The 22,192-nt window shown below is 40.3% G+C and overlaps 1 protein-coding gene and 1 long non-coding RNA gene across 6 annotated transcripts; both read right to left on the reverse strand.

Annotated features, from left to right (window-relative positions):
* Positions 1-2,109: 2,109 nt before the first annotated feature.
* Positions 2,110-12,264, reverse strand: LOC112295887 (retinoblastoma-related protein-like). 5 transcript variants are annotated; one of them, XM_090244832.1, is made up of 19 exons: positions 11,667-12,264; positions 9,636-10,125; positions 9,176-9,280; positions 8,847-8,995; positions 8,549-8,645; positions 8,398-8,444; positions 8,092-8,299; positions 7,720-7,786; positions 7,420-7,599; positions 7,096-7,286; positions 5,839-6,721; positions 5,350-5,554; positions 4,992-5,064; positions 4,256-4,432; positions 3,963-4,082; positions 3,613-3,818; positions 3,337-3,442; positions 3,073-3,191; positions 2,110-2,719 (listed from the first exon to the last, which is right to left on the reverse strand). In XM_090244832.1, the coding sequence occupies exons 2-16, from the start codon at positions 9,918-9,920 to the stop codon at positions 3,648-3,650; spliced, it is 2,958 nt and encodes a 985-aa protein (XP_090100958.1). In that variant the 5' UTR covers positions 9,921-10,125; positions 11,667-12,264; the 3' UTR covers positions 2,110-2,719; positions 3,073-3,191; positions 3,337-3,442; positions 3,613-3,647. The 5 variants fall into 5 exon arrangements, with proteins under 5 accessions (XP_090100958.1, XP_090100960.1, XP_090100961.1 ...); XM_090244834.1 differs by having other exon boundaries at positions 3,323-3,442; XM_090244835.1 differs by having other exon boundaries at positions 3,323-3,442; positions 12,023-12,136.
* Positions 12,265-18,299: 6,035 nt separating this feature from the next.
* Positions 18,300-19,674, reverse strand: LOC149987365 (uncharacterized). The gene is made up of 2 exons (XR_016498686.1): positions 19,291-19,674; positions 18,300-18,743 (listed from the first exon to the last, which is right to left on the reverse strand). It is a non-coding gene; the product is annotated as an uncharacterized LOC149987365 (long non-coding RNA).
* Between the last annotated feature and the right edge of the window lie 2,518 nt (positions 19,675-22,192).

Raw genomic sequence — 22,192 nt, forward strand, 5'->3', positions numbered from 1 at the left:
TGAAGGAGATTGTCCTTGCTAGCCAATAAACTTGTTTATTTCCTAGTTCTAGCCATGGCAGACTAAGGATAATATTATATCTAAGCTTTGTTACTCTAAACTTCTCCTTCAAGGCATATGTATCATTTAGCCTTACGATGTCATATTATAATTATTTATAGTATGTAAAAATTAACTAAAATATATAATATATTTATAAGTATTGATATATATTAGAGTAGTTAGTATATTAATTTAAAGAGAGTTGATATAAAAAAAATTATTTTTATATTGATTATAGTATTTAAATTTTATAGAATTTATATATTTAATATAAATTTAAGGAAAAGATTGGAGCTTAAAGATAAAAATCCAAACCTCTAAGAAACTTATTTGGAGGAATGAAAGCAAGGTATAGATGGATGAAGGCTAAAGGTAAAGATTTTCATCCCTATTGATCAAAGATCATGCCCAATAGGCATTCAACAAGCATTCCACAACCGTAACAAGGATTTTGGCGACTTCAAAAGGAACATTCAAGAATCAAAAGTAAGGATTATAAGATTTAGAATTTGGACTACAATTTGTATGTAAATTTTAGAAGATTTGGAATTATGGTGATGAAATTATAGCCATTTGAAGTTAAGGTATCTTTTTAAGTTATATTATTGCTCTTTTGAAGATACAAGGAGTTTTATGACAGATTTTGAGAATCAAAATGTACAATCATAAGGATTATTTTAAGAGCTATATTATTTATAGAATAATTTCTATATTTGAAGTTTATATGAAAAAATTATAGAGTGTTGAAGACATCACATGTAAATCAAAGGCAGTAAGTGAGTTGTTTTGTTGATAGTAATAGTTGGAGCCATATCTTAAGTTTTTGGATGAAGTTTTGGCCCCAAATTTTCAAAAGTATAAGTTATTAGATTAAAAAGCTATATATCAAAGTATTATGGTATTTAAATATTTAATCTATGAAATATGAAGAAAATTGCATATATATATATATATATATATATATAAGTAAACAAGAATTTGAAGCCATTATTAAGATTTTGGCAATATCTCAAGATCCATAATGAATTCGCAATTAAAATTTGTTATGATATTTGTTAAAATCATAACAATACTTTGTGTAAAATATGAGATTGTTTGAATAGTCCAATTAAGAGATATGAGCTATTGAAGTTCAAGAAAAATTCACCTAAAAGATATATAAGATTTTATAATATTTTTATCACATTTTTAATGACCTTATGTATGAAGGACTTACGTATTGATGTAATTGTCTTTATAGGAATAATTTTATATATAGACTTAGTATTTTTTTATCTTAAAGCTTGGTTGAGCAATTAGTAGTAGCTAGAAGGCCAACGCTTTCTTAAGGCAAATTCTCTCTACTCTGACAATAGTTTCTTCTTCAATTGTCTCGTTTAATATATTTTCTTAATCATTTGTTAAGTATACATATCCTCCTTTATCTACCTTTATTTTTATTCAAAATTGGTTGCAATTATTGTCGAGATGTAATTTTTTGTAGAGCTACAATTTACAAGCACTCGACATAGATGTCTTCTTAGTTGATCCATTAGACATACCAATTGATTCTTTTGATAGTTGTACAAGGCTATGCCATTTGTGTCTAAGAAATAGCAATTATTTCCAATACTAGCCATTGGTGTCTTTATTAGAGAGCTATGTTTTCTTGCTCTACTTCTTCATCAATTTGTTGGCCCTCGAGATTATGAACCTACAGTGATTTATTGGTACTTGAATTTTGACGTTTTGGATAGTCTCTAATTTGTGTGTCTAATTTCCAATAGTAAAAGCACAATTCCTTTTTGTCCCAATATTTATTATCTCTGTAGTATCAATGGTCCTTATAGAGTATCAATCTCCATCAATGTTCATTGTTGTGCCATAGTATTAGCTAATGGCATAGAATCCTACACTATATGTTGAACTCCATGATTTTTAAAATTTATAATATCAATCTTTTTTGCAATCTTAATTGCCTCTTCAAATATTTGTGAATCTTTTCATTCCACCTCTTGTTAGATTATATGTTTCAATCCTCATATGAATTAGTCCATCATAAATGCACAAGATTAGAAGAGTAATCAATTGTGATTGGCAAGTTGCTGAATTTAACAACCTTAATTTCGTCAAAATATTTAAGCCTGCAAAATTAAAGAAATATATAAGCTTGCAAGCTTGTACATCTCCATAAATTAGCTCTAAGGTAACCACACCTAGATCAGAATTTCTGAGTACTGTCATGGGGGTGACTACCACAAAGACCTAATGTAAAGAAGGGAACGCTTCCTCACAGATACCTCTCGGATCACTTTCACCTGCCACAACAACCTCTCTACACGTATTCTGCCCCGACGATAATCGTAGTGCCCGTGAGCACCACATTGCCAGAACCCTACAGAACCCTACAGAAATAATCTGCACAACTAAATTTCAACGAAGCGTTGTTTGCATGAATCGTACACATACATATACAAAGTGTGTTGGAACCCACGTCCGTGGATGCTGGGCTACCATCCAAGTGGGTTACCTGTCACATCCCGATCGCTTCTATGAAGACAACCTGAGAATACTGGAATCTGCTTTCGCCCACATCCACTCACAGTTACTGTTTCCACCAACAGGATCTGAGCTGTTCGACACCAATATATCACTCGCGTTCACATCTGCGTCTCCAAAATTCAACCTTCCCAACCGCCTGCTCACCACAAACCACGCAGCCTGGTCAGAAAATGCTCTCTTCCCGCACTCCAATGCAAAGCTTCTCTACGTCTGATTGTTGCGGAGTAACACTTCGCAGCATACCAAACATCGTGTCCACCGTATTCTAACCATCCCACCGTGGCTTCAACGAAACATGCACGGCAACTGAACCCTCACCCACAAAAGAAACCAACCCTACTGAAACGGCATCCCAACACAAATCGCAACCAACACAGCCACCCAGAGACGACCCTCCCCGATGCTGCGGAGGATACACGGACGCTCGTCCGATTTCGGCACGTTCACAAATCCACCCATATGCGACCCTGCGAGCAATACGACTCCCACCTGCTGTTCGGCCGATTGTTGATATCCGTCAGATCTTTCGAAGCGCTCTGGTAAGCCTAAGTGCATTTTCCCACACAGACATAAAGTTCTTCACTGCAAGCAGACATGATTGAGTCCACCTGCCAACACCAAACAAATCGTCATCGACTACCCAACACGCCATCACAAATTAAATACGACACTCCTCCCGCGCACACCCTCCGGACTACTTCCTTACGCCACTTCCACCACTTCCAATGAACGTGCTCACCTTCCACCACGTACCTTGTTCGAACCAAGCGGTAAACATAAACGTTATGCTCTGCGGACACCTTTCTCGGAGACATGTCAGAAACGGTGGGAAGGCGCTACGCCTCGGTGAAGCACGTGCCTGATCAGCATCCAACGAAAATACAAAGCTCACATCTTGTCACCATAACTGCTATCACCCCAAACTAGCACACCTCCCAACTTCACAGTTGCATCTACGTAGCTTAAACATGCACTCAACACTTGTACTGGAATATAAACGAGGTCGTGCTCGTCAAGCCTTGCACCTACCTTGACTACTGCAGACTGATCTTGTTGCAGTTTGTTTACCAGGATAAAGGGTCACCCTCACCCTGATTTCTCTCATAAGGAACACCAACGCTGCTTGGAACTGCCACGCCTGCACTCGAGCCCACCTGCAGCAAGAACGACTTCGTTGAAGGAACGAACACCTCGTTGTAAAATCTTATTATGTCCCCTGTCTCCTGCCCTGCTTTCTGCACGACCATGCCACACGAGATCAGCGTCACGCATGCACACCCACTTCCATAACAGCTCACTCCCGATAACCCTGTAACCCTGTACAACCACCTTCTCCTATCCCCCAACACCTTCACCATGCAAGGGCCCCGAACACCTACCCCGGATCTCCACACAACCGACCCGTCAAGGAGCACGTTGCGGAACACATACGGCTTGCACTGCGGCTGCTTCCTGTAGTGGTAAATGATATCTCGAAAAGTCACGTTCACTTTGCTCACCTGCACGCTCCACCACACACGCCGCTTCTCATCATCCCCACGCCCAAGTTTCACCATCAAATCAATTCCACCTCTTCATCACTCTCCAATGTGCCAAACTCAACAACAAAACTCCTGTGCTCTACCCACACCTACTTGCTGCGCCCACCAACACTCCGAACGCTTTCACGTACCTTGCAGATACCGTACACACAGCACAGGATGATTTGGTCGATGTGCCGGTTGAAGAATAGACCTGTTTCGTGGTTCAGAGCATGATGCAACGCACGGTTCACACGTTCTACCACCTGCTGCGACTGTTGCAGACGTTCACACAAGTTCCGAATCCGAACAGCAGCCAGCTTCAACACCTGCCCACACATTCCACCTAACATTGTTCAGGGACCCCTCCTGGATCGGACAACTTCCCTACTGCAACAACTCCCGTGCCATTCCTCTATCAACCGACGCCACTCCAACACATCCCTGCCACCGCCGCCACCGAACTCCTTACACAGACACACTGCGTGCCACTAACGACAGCGCTGACGAGCCACGCTTGTACAATACGGAACAAACGACAACATCTCACAGGCAAGGGAAACAACTGACAATGCCCCCGATGTGCTCCCTGCCACATAAAACATCACCTAGGGACTCGTCCCCAGCTGCTGTCCTTTCTCCTGTAATCAGGGTGCACCAACCCCCTTGTCCTTACTCGCACTAACAGAAACCCCCAAATACCTTAACTACAAACATCTAACGCACGCCTGGTATTCTCTCTCAATCATTCCCAAAACGCCCTGCTTCACATGCTTCCATTCCCTCTCAAGGCAAAACCTCTCAGCTCAGCACAGCTTTCTAATGAATCCGCATTCATTCCAAAACCGCTAACTTCCCCGCAGACCATCCTTCGCCTCGCATGTTTACCTTCTGAAAAAAAACATTGATGCAAGTCTCTGCACAGGTTTCGCCTCCAGCCTGCGGATTCGGCCTTTGGGGGCTGCACACAAAACACGCATTCTCAGTGTCGCGCCGGACCACCCAACTAACACAACCTCTCGTACATACAGTGCACTGTACAAAAACTTTGATCCACGGCGCCTCTCACCACCAATACAAACTATCCACCGTCATACCACCGGATCTCCCCAACGTACACTACCATGAAAAACCTCTTGCAACCAACTTTAACGCGAAAATCAAAACAACCAACACATAGAACCTCGCCTACACTACTCCACACAAACCTTCAAACCACAACTGCAATAGCCACGGCCGTACGTACCTTGCAAAAGCTAGCAGCAGCGGCGGCATTGCCCGGCTCTTCTGAGGAGAACTGAACGCCGTGAATGCAGAAGGACCTCTCGCTGGTGACATGAAACTCGCGCTCTCACCTTGCTCTGCGCTGCCACCTGTTGCACCCGCATTGCCTTTCACGGCTGTCATTGACCCTTGCCGAGGTGGCGAGGCTGCTCCCCCTTTCGATTCCCCTGAAGGTCACAAGATCTCAACGTCGTCAGCATGCCCACACCAAGTAAAGATTCTGCGCACTACTACCCGCTCACAGCAGCATCAACCCCCACACTAACTTCGATGCACTGCCCACAATCAGCCAACTGCGAAGGCCAGTACATCACGCCCCAAACCAGTCAACACCCAACCGTACGGATATAACAAGATGCTCGCACCATAGCATCCGTCCCTAGCACGCAGACTTCACTGCCTCCTCTAACCACGAGACCACCATCGTACCAAGCGCACACAACATCCTCACCTGCTGGGTCGTCCACTTTGGAACCTCCGATGCGCCCATCCGCCGTATCCACTGGAGAACGTTGCTGCGCTTTCGAGGTATCCAAAGCTGGCATGGGCTCCGCCATCAACTTCAGCCGGTTGATCTCCGGCGCAAGATTTGCCTTCGCGATAGCAAGAGAGTTGAACATCGAAGACCCCTTCTCCCAAGCCATGCTTTCCAGAAGTCTCTCCTCGATAGAATTCAAGTGCCGTTTCAGCTCCCGAGGAAGAGTCTCCTCGTGCCGCACGAACCCTTCAATCACTTTGCTCAAATCGAACGCGGTTATCCCTGCTGGCTCCAGCACCGCAGGAAACGTCATCGTCACGGTTTTATGACTCGCTAAAACCAGTTCTGCCGAGCACGCAAGCATGCACCGATGAAACCGCTCATTCGGCAGAAACGGAAGATGCTCGCTGCGCAGCCGATGGGATTCCGCCGTGCACATGGCCCCCAAAACTTTGTAATACAACTTCAACGCTTCCAGCCTGCGCTGATCGCCCCACATGCTGTCCGAAGTTCCCGCCTCTCCCGCTCCTCGCCACTTTCGGGCCTCAAAGATGCCTCCAAGAATTACGTTCGCCCTCACCTTCATCTCCGACGCGATGTTCCGCTCAAAAACCCGCAAGTACCGCTCCAACTCCGGAGATGGCTCTGCCGACAACGGTGCTATCACAGTGCGCAGCCATTTAGCTGTCGTCATAGTAATGCTAACAGGTGTGGGAGGGGGTTTACAGGTACTACCACCCGCTACGCCTCCCATTACAGCAGGCGATGACTCAGGTGAACCGCATGGCGACGAAGGCGATGCCCCTGATGATACTGCACGCCCCTGTCCCGCTGAAGTTACTGCGTCGCGCTTCCTCTGCGAAACTCACACAACCCGTCAGTCAACTGCTCACATTCCCGCGCTGGTGCACAGAGAAATGCGGGTGCACTGATACCAATGACTCACATTCAAACACCATTGCCAACGTTGCAATTTCCATGTACAATCCGAAAACTAGGCACCATGGAAGGATAGGGTCTTCACTACCATGTACCGCATAACCAAACCGGACTGAGCTACCTCCCCTACTGCCAAACCAAGTCTCCAAGCCCACCCATTCCCTCCAACTACAACATCAACCCACTTCAGCTATTCTTCCACCCAAACAACACCGCAAATTATGCCCCACGCAGCGTGCCAGCCTAACCCCATCATTCAAACAACATCGCTTTCAACTGCACCACCATTACCTTCACCCCACACACACTTGTCGTGCTGCTGCTCGACACAGCACCTATCAAGCTGTCTTCACCATTGATGAACATCCTTTCATCCAGTTCTCCCCGACTGCGATACCACCCATCGTAATCTTCCTCCAGAATCACCAGATTCGATGATATTTGCTCAACCTCCATCAAGCCCTCAAAGTATGTCACGCCATCTGCAAAGCTCCCCATCATCAGATCTATGCAGGGACCCTCCTGACAATCGCTTTGCTCCACGCAGTCACCCATGCCCAACCAACACCCACTGCAACTGCCCTAACCACTTTCACAAACACGACCAACCAGCACCTGGATTCATCCCGCCAATTTGCGGGATGTCGCCACCGTCCATCCCAGTCGCAGGACTGCCAATCAGGACTTTTATCATTTCGTTCAGTTTCGCCACCATCCCAGCCACATCCTCCTCTGATGCATTGTACAGATAGCACAGTGATCCAACTAGGTTCACCCCTTCCGCACTCCTTTTTGCTGTTTCGTACCAACACGTGATTCGTCAGGTGGACCCCATACACAACCAACAAACTCGATACGACCCTATAAGCCACCAAAACACCACTCGCGACCAGTTCACAAGGCTGAGCAGTTTACCAAACTTCAGTTTATCGTCAAACGAAAATCTTCTCCACGTCAGTGGTATATGAATGATCAACACTATCTGCAAACGTCATCACCAAACACACATCAGCTCACAAACAAAACCGCACTGACCAAACCCACAACGACCCGGCCCTGTGAACCGTGCAGAACCAGCGCAAGCAATAACAGCACACGTTGCTGGATGGCAACGACGTCTCACTTCCAAGTGAAACTCAGGCACCCCACACAGACATGCCACGTGGTTGCTGGCTTGACAGCAGCGTGGACTCCGTGCGACGCCTTCCTCACATCCACTCTTCCCTAAACACCACGACAAAGCAGTGCATTGCAACGAGTTTGTGCGACACGCGAGGGTTCTCGTACAATCACAGCCAACAGCCCGTTGGTGCAAGTCACCAAGTCCGCGAAGTGGTTCAGCACGTGCGTCCGCAGCGCTAAAAACAGCATCCAACCAAAACGCATGTGCACCGGAGTGGCTGCGTCCCCACCGCCACCTAAACACAGCCCATTCCCACCTCTCGCCTGCTTCTCGGGGAGTACGAAAAGGTGCTGATAAATCCTCTTGTAATAGCTGCACGCACAACACCACATCACTTTGTGCGCAAAAAAACAACCACGTGCCACCCCAAAGATCACCCCACGAGCACATCTGGCTGCACAGTCACTTACTTGTACAGGACCATCAGGTGAACAAAATTGGCCTGAACTTCCTTCACCTGTTTGCACACCCACGACGTCACACGTCATCTCCGCTGTCCTACCCAAGCTACTCCAAAAACGCTACCCCATCAGCTGGATTGCAACCTTATCCATTCTTTACCTGGAGCCGCTTCTCCCAATCTTCTCCGTACACAGACTTCAGCGTCGGGCCAGCCTTTGCGAGGAACTGGGGGAGCTCCTTGAAAAATTCAACCACGCTGTCACCGTCACAACAACACAGTTAACATCCACCGCAAGAACCCTGTTCAGACCATAACCACAGATGCTCAACGCCGCTTCAAGTCAAACCCAGGTGATCCAGCTACTTTCTTCTAACCCAACACCAAGTTTACGTGTGCAACTTCCTCCGCTGCTCAAAACACACGACCACCTGCTCAGTCCGGAGAAGCTTCTATTACCTCAGCCTCGTCTCCCGCAACAGCTGAGAGAATGTAAACCCCGCGGGTGCTCCATTCTCAACTCTGTCCCCCCCTGCACACACCCCGGTGCCCAGCCTTCTCACGACGTACAGCACGCACGCACTCCACAGGCGCTCTGTCTCCTCCGCCTTCAACAGCACATACACGACCGCCAACACTCAGCTCGACAATTCATCACCTCTCGCAACACAACAAGGGGGCTCTGCGTACTTCACCAATCCAATCACACTGCAAAAGATTTTTACAAACATGTCCCAAACTCTCTACCCATCCCAAGGCAACCACAGCCGACGAGCTCGACGACTCACCGTCCCGGTTCCGATGGTGCCGATGTTGGTCTTCAGGAGATGTTTGCTCGCTCTGAACAATCGCATCGCTTCTTGTGTCGTTCCGTCGCCCAGGCCAAGACCAACCTGCACCCGGGCAATGCGTTGAACAACAGATTATATACCCCACTTACACCAGCTAGCTGTAACATCTACGTAAACAGAAACCCCACGCAGAAGTGGAAGGCATCGATGACCACCAAGTCAGCCATTATGAAACGCCCCTCATACACTTCTGTGTGTAACACACGTTCATTCTCCGACGCACATCCTGCTATCCCCACATCTTTCTGAACCTCCTCACGAACACGACCACGGCTACATTGCGCCCCCGAAACGACACAACAAGCAACCCCAACAACCCCGCAATTCCACATTCCGTCACTGCTTCCCATCCAAATCATAACTAACTCAAACCACCTCCCTCCACAGCAACTCTCACCTCGCAGCGCTTTCTGAAACGGGCTTCCGCCACCTCCACGAACTTCTCCACGTTACTTCCGGTCCTCGATTTGGTGTCCGAGCCGTTTGTGCTCGGCCCTCCTGCCATCCCCTGTCCAGCCTGCTTGCTACTCACAACGTTCACGTCTACGTTCTCCGGCTTGCACGCCCGTAAAGGAGACCTTCTCTTGGGTTGGGAATTCTCAGACTTCAGAGGAGACTGCGCCTCCCTAACCTCCATGCTCATTGTCTCACCGTTCATATCCACGCCCCGTCCTTCTGGCATACTTACAGGAGCGTGAGTTCCTCGCTTCCACCCCCCTCCAAGGATCAATCGATCGCTCCTCTGCTCATACTGATCGACACGCGCATACCATCACCAGCCACGTTGACCACACGGAAATAACTTCTCCCTTTCCAACTAATAGTATCCCGCACCACATGCCACGATCCAAACTCTTCAAAGTGCCAGCTTCGTACCAGGACTTGCCCTGCGACAGAACGCGCAACATAACTCAGGGCCACAAAAACTGGATGCCGCTGCAGCTGCGCCAAATAAACGACTCAACCAAAACGTAACATCCATACAACCGACATCATAAATAAATCGACGTCCAAAATGCACACTGAAATATCACACTACACAGGCAGCAAAATGCGCGTGTTGCACACACGTGGTCAGGACAGCACATTTAACGCTCAGCATCGACCAAGGCAAACTCGCCGCAATGTAGACAAAACCACAGTCCGAGCTAGACGCAAAGCCAAAATTTGGCTTGGAGTAACTTGTACGTTCGAGCTCTTCACCACTTGCCACCAAAGGCATGAGCGCAAAAGAACTGACACCGCCACCATGGCCTGTTTCGGGGAACAACCCCTGGTCCTGGCGCATTATCCTCGGTCCGCTGTACAATGCCGACTCCCATTTCCAAAGGATCACGAGGGCACCAGGAAAACGGGAACGATTCTCCCGGAGGCTAGGACGACCGTTTCGGAGTCTGTCAACTTTGTGATACCAGATCGCCACCACGCAACAAAGAAAACCCCGTATGCTTACCACGCATCCAGAACAAACGCCTGCGTCAGCTACTGCATTTGCCGCAAACCACCAAATTGTGGTGCGTATGTGTTGATTTTCCACCCGGCGCAAATTCGGTCAGGCAGACCAATCCAATTGACGACACCGCTCCCGCTTACAACTTGCAGGAGTCTACCGCTTGCAAAAACTCGTGATTCATTGTGCAGGTCCAGAAATCACAGGAAAAGTTATCTCACGCGCGTTTCCAGTTTTAAAGCAAGAACCCAACCAAAACAAGCAATCCGACACACTCCACAGCGTACGTCGGCAACAACAAAGCGCCTCATCCCAAAGAGAGGACCACGAACAGGAAGCCTGAGGACGTACATCCGGAAGGCTGTGAATCACGAAATCGAATGTCGAACCCTAAAACAATTCGCTCTGTGCATTGGAAGCACAATCGCCCTACTAACGCCAAGTTCCAGACTAAGAGAATCACCCTTGCACGTATCCAGAAAGAAAATGATGCCTCGGAGGCGTCTAACGACGGCGGGCATCAAAGGGTCCTCTGCAGCCGAGCGTCAAGACTGCGCACGATCATCAGCGCAGATAATTCCTCCTTCCACAGCACGTCGCACAACCCGTCCAAACGAGCTGCCTCCAGTACTCGGCCCACGTCTGAGATTAACTGTCGGATGCCTCGCCGATCGTTGGATAGAACCTCCAATGTCTCGCAAACCCTCCACGAAACACAACTCTTGCAACGATGCTGACCCGGAAACTGAAAGATGTCGCAGACCACTGCATCCTAAGAGACCATTCTCCCACCGGAAAATCATATTCACAAACCCACCGCCGACGACGCCACGGCGCTTCTCCGGACTACGGACACGACGATCGAAAACTACTCAAATTTAAACTATGACCCTGCAAGAAGCAAATACGCAAGGGTAGCGCGCGTGCTCTGCTGCGCCATACACTCCTTGAGCTTTCAAATTCCAAAAGCAAACAGACCTTTCTGTCACCACAGACGCAATCGAGGTATTCGACCTCGCACCGCAGCAGAACCCCGATGCCTCCCTACGTGAAGTGCGGGCGTGGATGAACAGAAGACCACCCGAAGCAAGGGCAGAAGCCAACAAACGGGGTGCCGATGCCCAAACGCAGCACCACGTCCACACCACACTCACGCCGTGAGCCTCCAACAGCAATCTGCGAAAATGCGGAAACCAAACGAAATCTCGCGCCAGAAGCAAAACGGGCTGAACAGCAGAAGGAAGGAGTGGGAAGGTGAGCGGAGGAGATCCTACGGAGAGGCAGTGGCGATGGCGTGGAGGGGCGGGGGGGGGGGGGGGGGGAGGTGTGCTCACAGGATGTCGACCGACGAGAAATGCCGATGACGGAGCGATGTTGAGAAGCACTGCGTTGTAAGAATGCCCATTCCCATGGCCGGGCAGGAGCAGAACGCCTTCACAACCCAGCCCAGTCCAGGGGGCAGGGCAGAGCAGCGCGGGATAGGCCCGGCACCAGGCACACAGATGGCCCGCCCACCACACGACGACACTTTGTCGAGGCTGTCTAACATTCCCGGACATGGCGGACCCTGCAGCCCACACCCCGACATGTTGTTGTTGTTGACCCTTCCCCGTGACGGTTTTGCTGAGCCGGGTAGCGTCATCCTGAAGCACACAAGCCATGCGGCTGTGGCGCCTCTCATGGGCTGATCCCCCCCCCCCCTCCATCTTGTCTGGTGAGCTGGAATGAGGCCAGGGCTGGGCTGGGCTGGGCGATCGAGAGTGTGAGAGAGAGATTCTTAGCCTTGCCCTGCGGGAGGTTTCCCATTGCTGGCCTCATGCCCCTCTTTGTCTCCATTGGTGTGTGTGTTTGTATGTTGTTGCGGGGTGGCACTCACAAGCTGAACCCTTGCACTGGGAAAATCAATACTGCCCTGGTCACACACTTACTTCCCTTTTCCTCCATTCTTTCTTTGCTGGAAATTAAAAAAACCACTCTTCCATGATGCTCCCCAGAGCATGACCTCAATTCCCCCCTCCCACAACAACAATGGTAGGTGTTTGCTCCTTGAAGGTTAAATTCATCCAACTTGAGAAATTCAGTGAAATTTGTATTACATATATTAGGACACAATGTGTTTTGATTTGAGTTGAGTGCCAATGTGCATTATAGAATTTGAAGTTCCATGTTGGTGCACCTTCAAAACTAATCACTTTTGTGAAGCATGTTCATTCATGATGTGCAACTCCAAGCTTCTATGAAAACATGAATGCCAATCACTTGTTTGTGTTTGTGTGTTATTATTATGTGTGGTAATTTGTTTTGGTAAATACACATTGAGTGAAATTTGTTGAGAGACGTGGACCATGCTATTGCCATGAAGCAATGGTTGTGGCTATTTTTATATTGATAATTAGAATAATATGAATATTAATCAAGGTTTGTATTATAAAAATTTTAAGAATCAAGAATAATTATTTAAGGTTTTTTTTTATTATGTTTGAATTTTTATTTTAAATAGCAAGGATATAACATAAAGATTCAATAATATATTTTGATTGGTTATTGAGAAGGAAACACAAAGAAATCAAGGAATGTAAAGTTTTTGGAAACTGAATATTTGTTACAAACTTGTAGTTGATTGATAATTTAGAAACATGATGAAAAGGTTAACAATGCTTTATACATGTTGGTAGCTTATAGAAGATGCTAACTATGTGGTGCACATATAGAAAACTTTCCTTACAAATTAAGACACGTGTCTTGCAAAATCAACACATTGTTGTGTAGTATGCTTTATAATCTAAGAATACATGGAATAATTAGCTGTAGATGGTTTAACTTTAACTTATTGGCTAAGCTCCAATAAGTGATTTATTCCACATTTAATTTATATACAAAGTCTTAGCTTCCAAAACCTCATCACTTTATATAAAATGTCCAAATTGTAGCAAAATCCATCAAAATATATTTTTTCTTGCAAAGGATTTCTTCTTTCCAAACTTTAGATATTCATATCTCTTAATCCAACTGTTTAATTTCTTTAAAATTTTGAGATAACATAGCTATTATACTTAAGCTTTACTACAAAAAAAAAAATGAACTATAATTTTTCTACTGATCTTTTGACATCTTAGAAACCCTAGCAAGTGCTCTAAATCCCTAATTTATAAGTACCTAAGCACTATTTTCTTTATATCTCAAAAATCCAAAATTCAAATGTCACAAATTTTTTGCATAAAGTTTATTAACATGATTACACATATTTTTAAAAATTTTGAGCCAAAATCTTATCAAATTACTCAAGATATAGCTCAAAACACAACCATTAGTAAATCAGATCACTTTTTATCCTTAAATTGCAAGCGCTAACTTCAACCTCCAATATCTCCTTCATCTTAACTTAGAATCTATCAAACAATATGCCAAAAGTGTAGCCAAGAGAATATTCTCTTCAATCTTAGTTGTCAATTCTTTATTTTTGTTTGTACGTGCGCATTATATCCAAAGAATGATAATAGATACAAAATCAATACTATAACTTTTAGCATCTATATTTCTTTTATATAAATTCTAAATCATACAAAATTTTTACCAAAATCATAGCCAAAAACCTAAACTTCTTGATTCTAACCTCCAAAGCTCAAATAACGTTGAAAGAATAACCTTAATACTTAATAAGGCCTCAAGCAGCCTCTTTGAAGTCCATTGGGCATGATTTTTGGCCAATAGGAATGGAGATTTTCATCATCTATCTGCATTCATCCATATAGATGCCCTAACTTCTCTTTTTGCTTCCAAGATCCTTTTTTGATCTTTTTTCTAATAAGATTTATATAATATATGCTCTAAACATCAAATAAAAGAAACAAAAGAAGACTTCAAGGGTCACTAATGTCTAACAAAGGTGACTTTAAAAATGTAAAAGTTATTATCAACCAAAATTAATCTTATAAGCCACTATCAAAAGAAAATAAAATTATGTAAATTCTAATAGTAGTTTTTTTAAACAACTTCTTTTTAAAATAGTAATTTAACTACATTCTACAACCAATTAAAATCTACTAACATGGCTTTTATTATGTTACTTAATAAATTATATATCAAACATATAAACATAATATTTTCATATGGTAGCCAAATCACAATATGACAATGTGTTGCAGGTCTTACAAAACATTGTCATGTAGCTTCTAGTTAGATAGTATATATGGAAGTTAGAGTGAAGCTTTGTTCACTATTCTCATTGCGTTTTAATCTTTAGTCTTGTTTCAAGACTTTTTAGTATTATTGTGTTTAGTAATAGCCATTCTAGTTCAATATATTACCATCTTTGAGTGGCTTTTTAATCTTTTCAAGTCACACAAGAGTATATTGAGTTTTTTTTTTTTGAGGTTCATATCATTTATAGTTTGGCAAGAGTCCTAATTCTTTGTTCTTGTTTTGTTCTAGAAAAGAGAAGATTATTTTAATTCTATTGTTGTATCATTGAAGGTTGTAAATCAGTGATCTTTAAACTAACTTATAGTTTTTTAACATTATTATTTTATTTTATTTTATTTTATTTCTTTCTTTCTTTAAAGAGAGTGGATTACTCTTATTTGTAGAAATTTTTATTTAATACTAGAGGTTGCAAATTATCCTCCTCTAATTGAACTTTTTGAATTTATTTGAATTGCCTATAGAAAGAATAATTATGGATGCCATACTTGGCATAAGTTAGAATAGATTTGCAACTATTACACATCTTTTTAAGCTTATTAACACTCTTAGGATAGAAATTTCACATATTTTCAATGTGAATTATTGAGATATCATTCCTATTCTTGTAGAAGAAATCAACAATGAAGTTCAAAGTTTGAGCTATAAAGTTGTATAGTTAGAAAAGAAAGGTAGATCAAGTTTACAATTGAATTTGAAGAACCTTATCATTCTAAATATAAAAGAAGCAAGGATAAGTATGTTGGAGAAGTTTGATAGAATAAGATCAAAACTACGAGGGTTTTTTCAACAAATAAAGCTTTATATAAGATTACATCATTTTCAATATTTTGATGGATTTATTCTAGTCAAAATTATAAAAACATTTATTTCTAGGATTGCTCTTTTTTGATTTATACCATTAATGGAAAAAAAGTCATAACTACTATATAATTTAAATTCATTCTTAAAAATATTTATGGCTATATTTTTAAAAAAGTGATAAAGAATGGATAGCTATAATAGAGCATGAATAGGATATTTGTATTATTTACAGATAGAAATGTGTAATTGGAGTCATTTTTGAGAAGTTTCTAGAATTGAGGTTAGGATGGTGATTCATGTAGAAGCCACTATAGAACCTTTTAAAAGACTTAGGGTAGTTATCATGGTCGGACCTACCTCTAAAGTCTTTTAAAAGGATAATTGTTTTGTTGGAATCTATCATTAGAAATATTTTAGAAAGTTTCAAGGACAATTGAACAAAGTATAAATAAGATTGACAAAGGCTATTTGGGCTTTTGGTTAGGTATGGCTTCAAACTCTTTGTCTTAGTAAAATTTGGTTGCTTTTTCTTGTTTTATTTTGTTTGGTTCTATTTTCTTTTACTTAATTTTGTCTTTTATGTTCTATTTTGTTTAGTTACTTTCAATTTTGTTCTAATGTACTTGGTCTTATGTTGTGTCAAGATCTTTTTTCTTATGAAATTGGTAAGATTTTAGACAATAGAGAATCTAGTCCTATTTCATTGGTATCAAAGCGAGTGTTAGTCTATTCTTTGGTAGTGTATTGATAGCCATCATTTAATTAGAAGTGAATTGTTGTGATCACATCAGGTACCATTTTGATGCTACAATAAGCTACTTTAAGAAATCAACTATAAAAAGAGTAGGCATTACAATAATAAAATTCAGTAAGGAAATTGCAGCATAGAAGATATGGCAGAGCAATCTCAAATGGAGACTCAGATATAACATTTCTTAAGTCAGATAGCTACTCTGTAAGGGTAAATAGAAGCTTTTAAGACAAGAAGAGTTGACATCTACTAGGCTGAAATTGAGCAAGCCTAATGCATACTCAAAGACCTTAAAAAAAATAGATATATGCTAATGGCTCTTCAACATGTGATAGTACTTCCAATTATCTGAGACAAATATCAGCAAAGGGATTATATGTGCTTCTAATTATTTGAGAGGTATAGCAGCTATTTGGTGGCAACATCAAGCTTAAGATAGATTTTGTGAATGAGAGGAGTTTGAAACCGAGTTTAGAAGTCAATTTTGACCCATCAATGTAGAAAAATTAGTATGCAATTAATTGGCTAACCTTACACAATCTAGTTCAAAGCAAGGTTATGTCTCCTAGTTCAAATTCCGTATATCTCCAAATTAGCAATGTTTTAAAGGCAGAGATGATGGACTAATTCATATGAGGATTGAAACATATAATCTAACAAGAGGTGGAATGAAAAGGATTCACAAATATTTGAAGAGGCAATTAAGATTGCAAAAAGATTGATATTATAAATTTTAAAAATCATGGAGTTCAACATATAGTGTAGGATTCTATGCCATTAGCTAATACTATGGCACAACAATGAACATTGATGGAGATTGATACTCTATAAGGACCATTGATACTACAGAGATAATAAATATTGGGACAAAAAGGAATTGTGCTTTTACTATTGGAAATTAGACACACAAATTAGAGACTATCCAAAACGTCAAAATTCAAGTACCAATAAATCACTGTAGGTTCATAATCTCGAGGGCCAACAAATTGATGAAGAAGTAGAGCAAGAAAACATAGCTCTCTAATAAAGACACCAATGGCTAGTATTGGAAATAATTGCTATTTCTTAGACACAAATGGCATAGCCTTGTACAACTATCAAAAGAATCAATTGGTATGTCTAATGGATCAACTAAGAAGACATCTATGTCGAGTGCTTGTAAATTGTAGCTCTACAAAAAATTACATCTCGACAATAATTGCAACCAATTTTGAATAAAAATAAAGGTAGATAAAGGAGGATATGTATACTTAACAAATGATTAAGAAAATATATTAAACGAGACAATTGAAGAAGAAACTATTGTCAGAGTAGAGAGAATTTGCCTTAAGAAAGCGTTGGCCTTCTAGCTACTACTAATTGCTCAACCAAGCTTTAAGATAAAAAATACTAAGTCTATATATAAAATTATTCCTATAAAGACAATTACATCAATACGTAAGTCCTTCATACATAAGGTCATTAAAAATGTGATAAAAATATTATAAAATCTTATATATCTTTTAGGTGAATTTTTCTTGAACTTCAATAGCTCATATCTCTTAATTGGACTATTCAAACAATCTCATATTTTACACAAAGTATTGTTATGATTTTAACAAATATCATAACAAATTTTAATTGCGAATTCATTATGGATCTTGAGATATTGCCAAAATCTTAATAATGGCTTCAAATTCTTGTTTACTTATATATATATATATATATATATATATATGCAATTTTCTTCATATTTCATAGATTAAATATTTAAATACCATAATACTTTGATATATAGCTTTTTAATCTAATAACTTATACTTTTGAAAATTTGGGGCCAAAACTTCATCCAAAAACTTAAGATATGGCTCCAACTATTACTATCAACAAAACAACTCACTTACTGCCTTTGATTTACATGTGATGTCTTCAACACTCTATAATTTTTTCATATAAACTTCAAATATAGAAATTATTCTATAAATAATATAGCTCTTAAAATAATCCTTATGATTGTACATTTTGATTCTCAAAATCTGTCATAAAACTCCTTGTATCTTCAAAAGAGCAATAATATAACTTAAAAAGATACCTTAACTTCAAATGGCTATAATTTCATCACCATAATTCCAAATCTTCTAAAATTTACATACAAATTGTAGTCCAAATTCTAAATCTTATAATCCTTACTTTTGATTCTTGAATGTTCCTTTTGAAGTCGCCAAAATCCTTGTTACGGTTGTGGAATGCTTGTTGAATGCCTATTGGGCATGATCTTTGATCAATAGGGATGAAAATCTTTACCTTTAGCCTTCATCCATCTATACCTTGCTTTCATTCCTCCAAATAAGTTTCTTAGAGGTTTGGATTTTTATCTTTAAGCTCAATCTTTTCCTTAAATTTATATTAAATATATAAATTCTATAAAATTTAAATACTATAATCAATATAAAAATAATTTTTTTTATATCAACTCTCTTTAAATTAATATACTAACTACTCTAATATATATCAATACTTATAAATATATTATATATTTTAGTTAATTTTTACATACTATAAATAATTATAATATGACATCGTAAGGCTAAATGATACATATGCCTTGAAGGAGAAGTTTAGAGTAACAAAGCTTAGATATAATATTATCCTTAGTCTGCCATGGCTAGAACTAGGAAATAAACAAGTTTATTGGCTAGCAAGGACAATCTCCTTCAAAGATAGAGGATGCATAGTGACTCTTTGTGCCCTTCTATCAAAAAGGATAGCAAAACAATCTACAACTAAGAGCTTATTTGTAGGAATAATCTTTATAAAGAAGCAAATATGGCATAAACAATCAGTATATGTGGTGGTTCCAAATCTTACCTCAGTGGCAAAAAAGACAACCAAAGGAGAAAAAAGAGTAGAACAACTTATACATGAATATCAAGGCATCTTTACAACTGACTTACTTAGTAGCGTGCCACCTGATTGAAGTGCCATCTTTCAAATAAAACTAGTGCTTGAGGCCAATCCAACAAGTCAACTAATTTATTACCTAGTACCAAATGAACTTGAAGAATTATAAAAGTCATTGAATAAACTCTTAAAGAAGGCCCTCATTTGAAAAAAATTATCACCATAGGAAGCTCTTATACTCTTTACATCCAAAAAAGATAGTGGACTTCGACTTTGCATTGATTATTGAAGCCTTAATAAACAAACTATCAAGAATGTATATCCACTTTTAGATGTGGATGTGCCAAGGACATAAACTGAAAGAAAATGTATAAATTAAAAAATATATAAATCAAAAGAAAAGTGACAAAATAGAAATAAAGAAGTATGTATATTAAAATGAAATTGGAATGACTATTGCCAAAAGATAAGGAAATTAGAGACTCTTGAAAATCTAGACTAGAAGCAAGAAAGGAATTGATAAGAGTGAAGAAGGCTTCACTTTTGCCTTCAAATATATATATATATATATATATATATATATTTATTTATTTATATTTAACTTAGGATCTATGTAGCGACATTCTATATGACCTCTAAAGACGTGTTGACTTTGCATGACATGTATCTTGACTTGCACGACAAGTTTTTTATACGAACACTATATAATTAGCTTGTTTCATAAGTTACCAATATATGTAGCACATGAATAGCTTATTAATCAAGTTTCTAACCTATCAATCAACTCCAAATATATATAAAGTCAAAATATTGTTTAGGAAGCTTATAAGAAGCTTTTCTAGAATATAATATGAAATTCTTAATTTTAGCCTCATAAAGAAAGGAAAGAGGCAACCTCTGAAGAGGCAATTTTTTCAAATGTTTAGAATATTATAAGTCAAGTAGTTTGAGTTCACAACCATAGCTTGTTTATATTCTTTTGGTCTTATCTACTTTATATGATATGGATAGTCAAGAAATAGATGCCTAATCGATCATACCATCTCAACCAAAGCTTACGGAGATGACCATGAGATGAAGAGCCGCCTGAACTATAAAGACATTCAAGGATATTTAGTAATAGGTTGCTGGTAATTATATTTGACATGGAATCTACCTATAAAAGATGTCCAAAAGGAGTGTTGGTAGGACAATTCTATAATAAAGATATCAAAGTTCATGCTTGGTCATAAGTAGAAGGCTTAGGACATTATCGATGACTACAAGGGCCTATGAATAATTTACCTTGCAAAAAATAATTGAAATATATAGCGGACACCATGCGATAGATCTTCAACTTTTTGCACATATATTGATTTATTATAATATTACTTCTCGGAGACCTCGAAGCTAAAAGAAGAGGTGATGTCACAAACGTACAATTAAAGAAGATTCTAAAAGGTTCCAAAAGATTCTAAAAGATTCCAGTTTGAATAGATGTCATTGACGGAACCTTCAAATCTTTATTTGTACATTCATAAGGTTACCAACTGGTTCCTACGTGTAATTGTTGATATCATATCCGTGCTAATGGATTAGATATTCTACTCTTCCATGTCTTATCCTTGGATCTAATACCTCTTCTACCTCAAATCCAATATGATTATTGATTTCAATCATAAGACGTGGACGTTGTCTTCGACTTAGTATTTTTGAGTCTTTATACTTTTATAAAAGCAAAACATAAAAGACTAGATGAATCTTTATGGATGAAGGTAACTCTAAGTAATAAGTTATGTTATTAATTTGTTTCTAAATCACAAATGGTCTCAACTTTTGGTAGTCCAACTTATCACAAGGCCTGTTGGTTTTTATATTGCATCAAAAAATCTATACTTTATTACCAACTTGGAATCGAGGATGTTCCTTCCTCAATTCATCTGCCAGTAACTTATCATATTGTTGAGCTCTTTCTAAGTGAGTCTTTATGGTTGCTTGAAGTTTGGCCATCTTCGTAGTAAACTCCTCTGCTGCTAGATTTGCCGACTTTGAAGGCTCTATCATATCCAACTTTGGATAATGATTGTAGTTTGAATAGAATGGCATTTGTTGCGTAGATGCATGGATTGTGTTATTATATGCAAACTCCACCAATGACAAGTAGGAAGAACAATTATCTTGTTGATAGTTGATAGTGCACTTCAAATATTGCTCAAGAATTTGGTTGATCTACTCCATTTGGCCATGAGTTTGAGGATGGAAGGCAAAGGAAAGATTGATGTCAATCTTTAGAATCTTGAAGAGTGACTTCCATAACCTTGATACAAATTGTGGCCCACGATCCAATACAATGTCATCTAGCAACCCGTTGTCATATTACGTGTTGTCTTGTTTGGAAATACACTGGGTATCTGGCTGTGGAAGGTATAGTTGTTTTTACAAATAACAAAGAAACCCTAATAAATTTTATCCATGTATGAAGAATATAATTGAAATATCAATTTCCAAGTATTTAAAAACACTCCTCATAGTCATTCTAACCATACAATATTCCAATTGCTTTATTTCGTTTATAATTAAGTTGTTTTTGTTTTTCTTAACAAGCCCTAATCCTAACCAATGAGCTTTGACAAGCTGTAACTTTTGATCCAACCGTCCACTTAGTGTGAAATTTTGCATCCAAATACTAGTATAAGCCTTCTATATGCTCAGAAAATTTCAGCCCAACCCAACTTACAGATTGCAAGAAAACGCCCAAAAACCGCACTGATGACACTCGGCCGCAATCTTGAAATTTGATGTAGAAACTCCAGAAGTGATTTCTCCTTTGTCAACCGTTAACTCCAGCTCAAAATTGAATAGCCGCTTGATCTCCAAATCTTCTATTATC

The sequence above is a fragment of the Physcomitrium patens genome, chromosome 19 (assembly GCF_059467195.1).
Source record: "Physcomitrium patens ecotype Gransden chromosome 19, ASM5946719v1, whole genome shotgun sequence".
In the NCBI taxonomy this organism is placed as follows: domain Eukaryota; kingdom Viridiplantae; phylum Streptophyta; class Bryopsida; order Funariales; family Funariaceae; genus Physcomitrium; species Physcomitrium patens.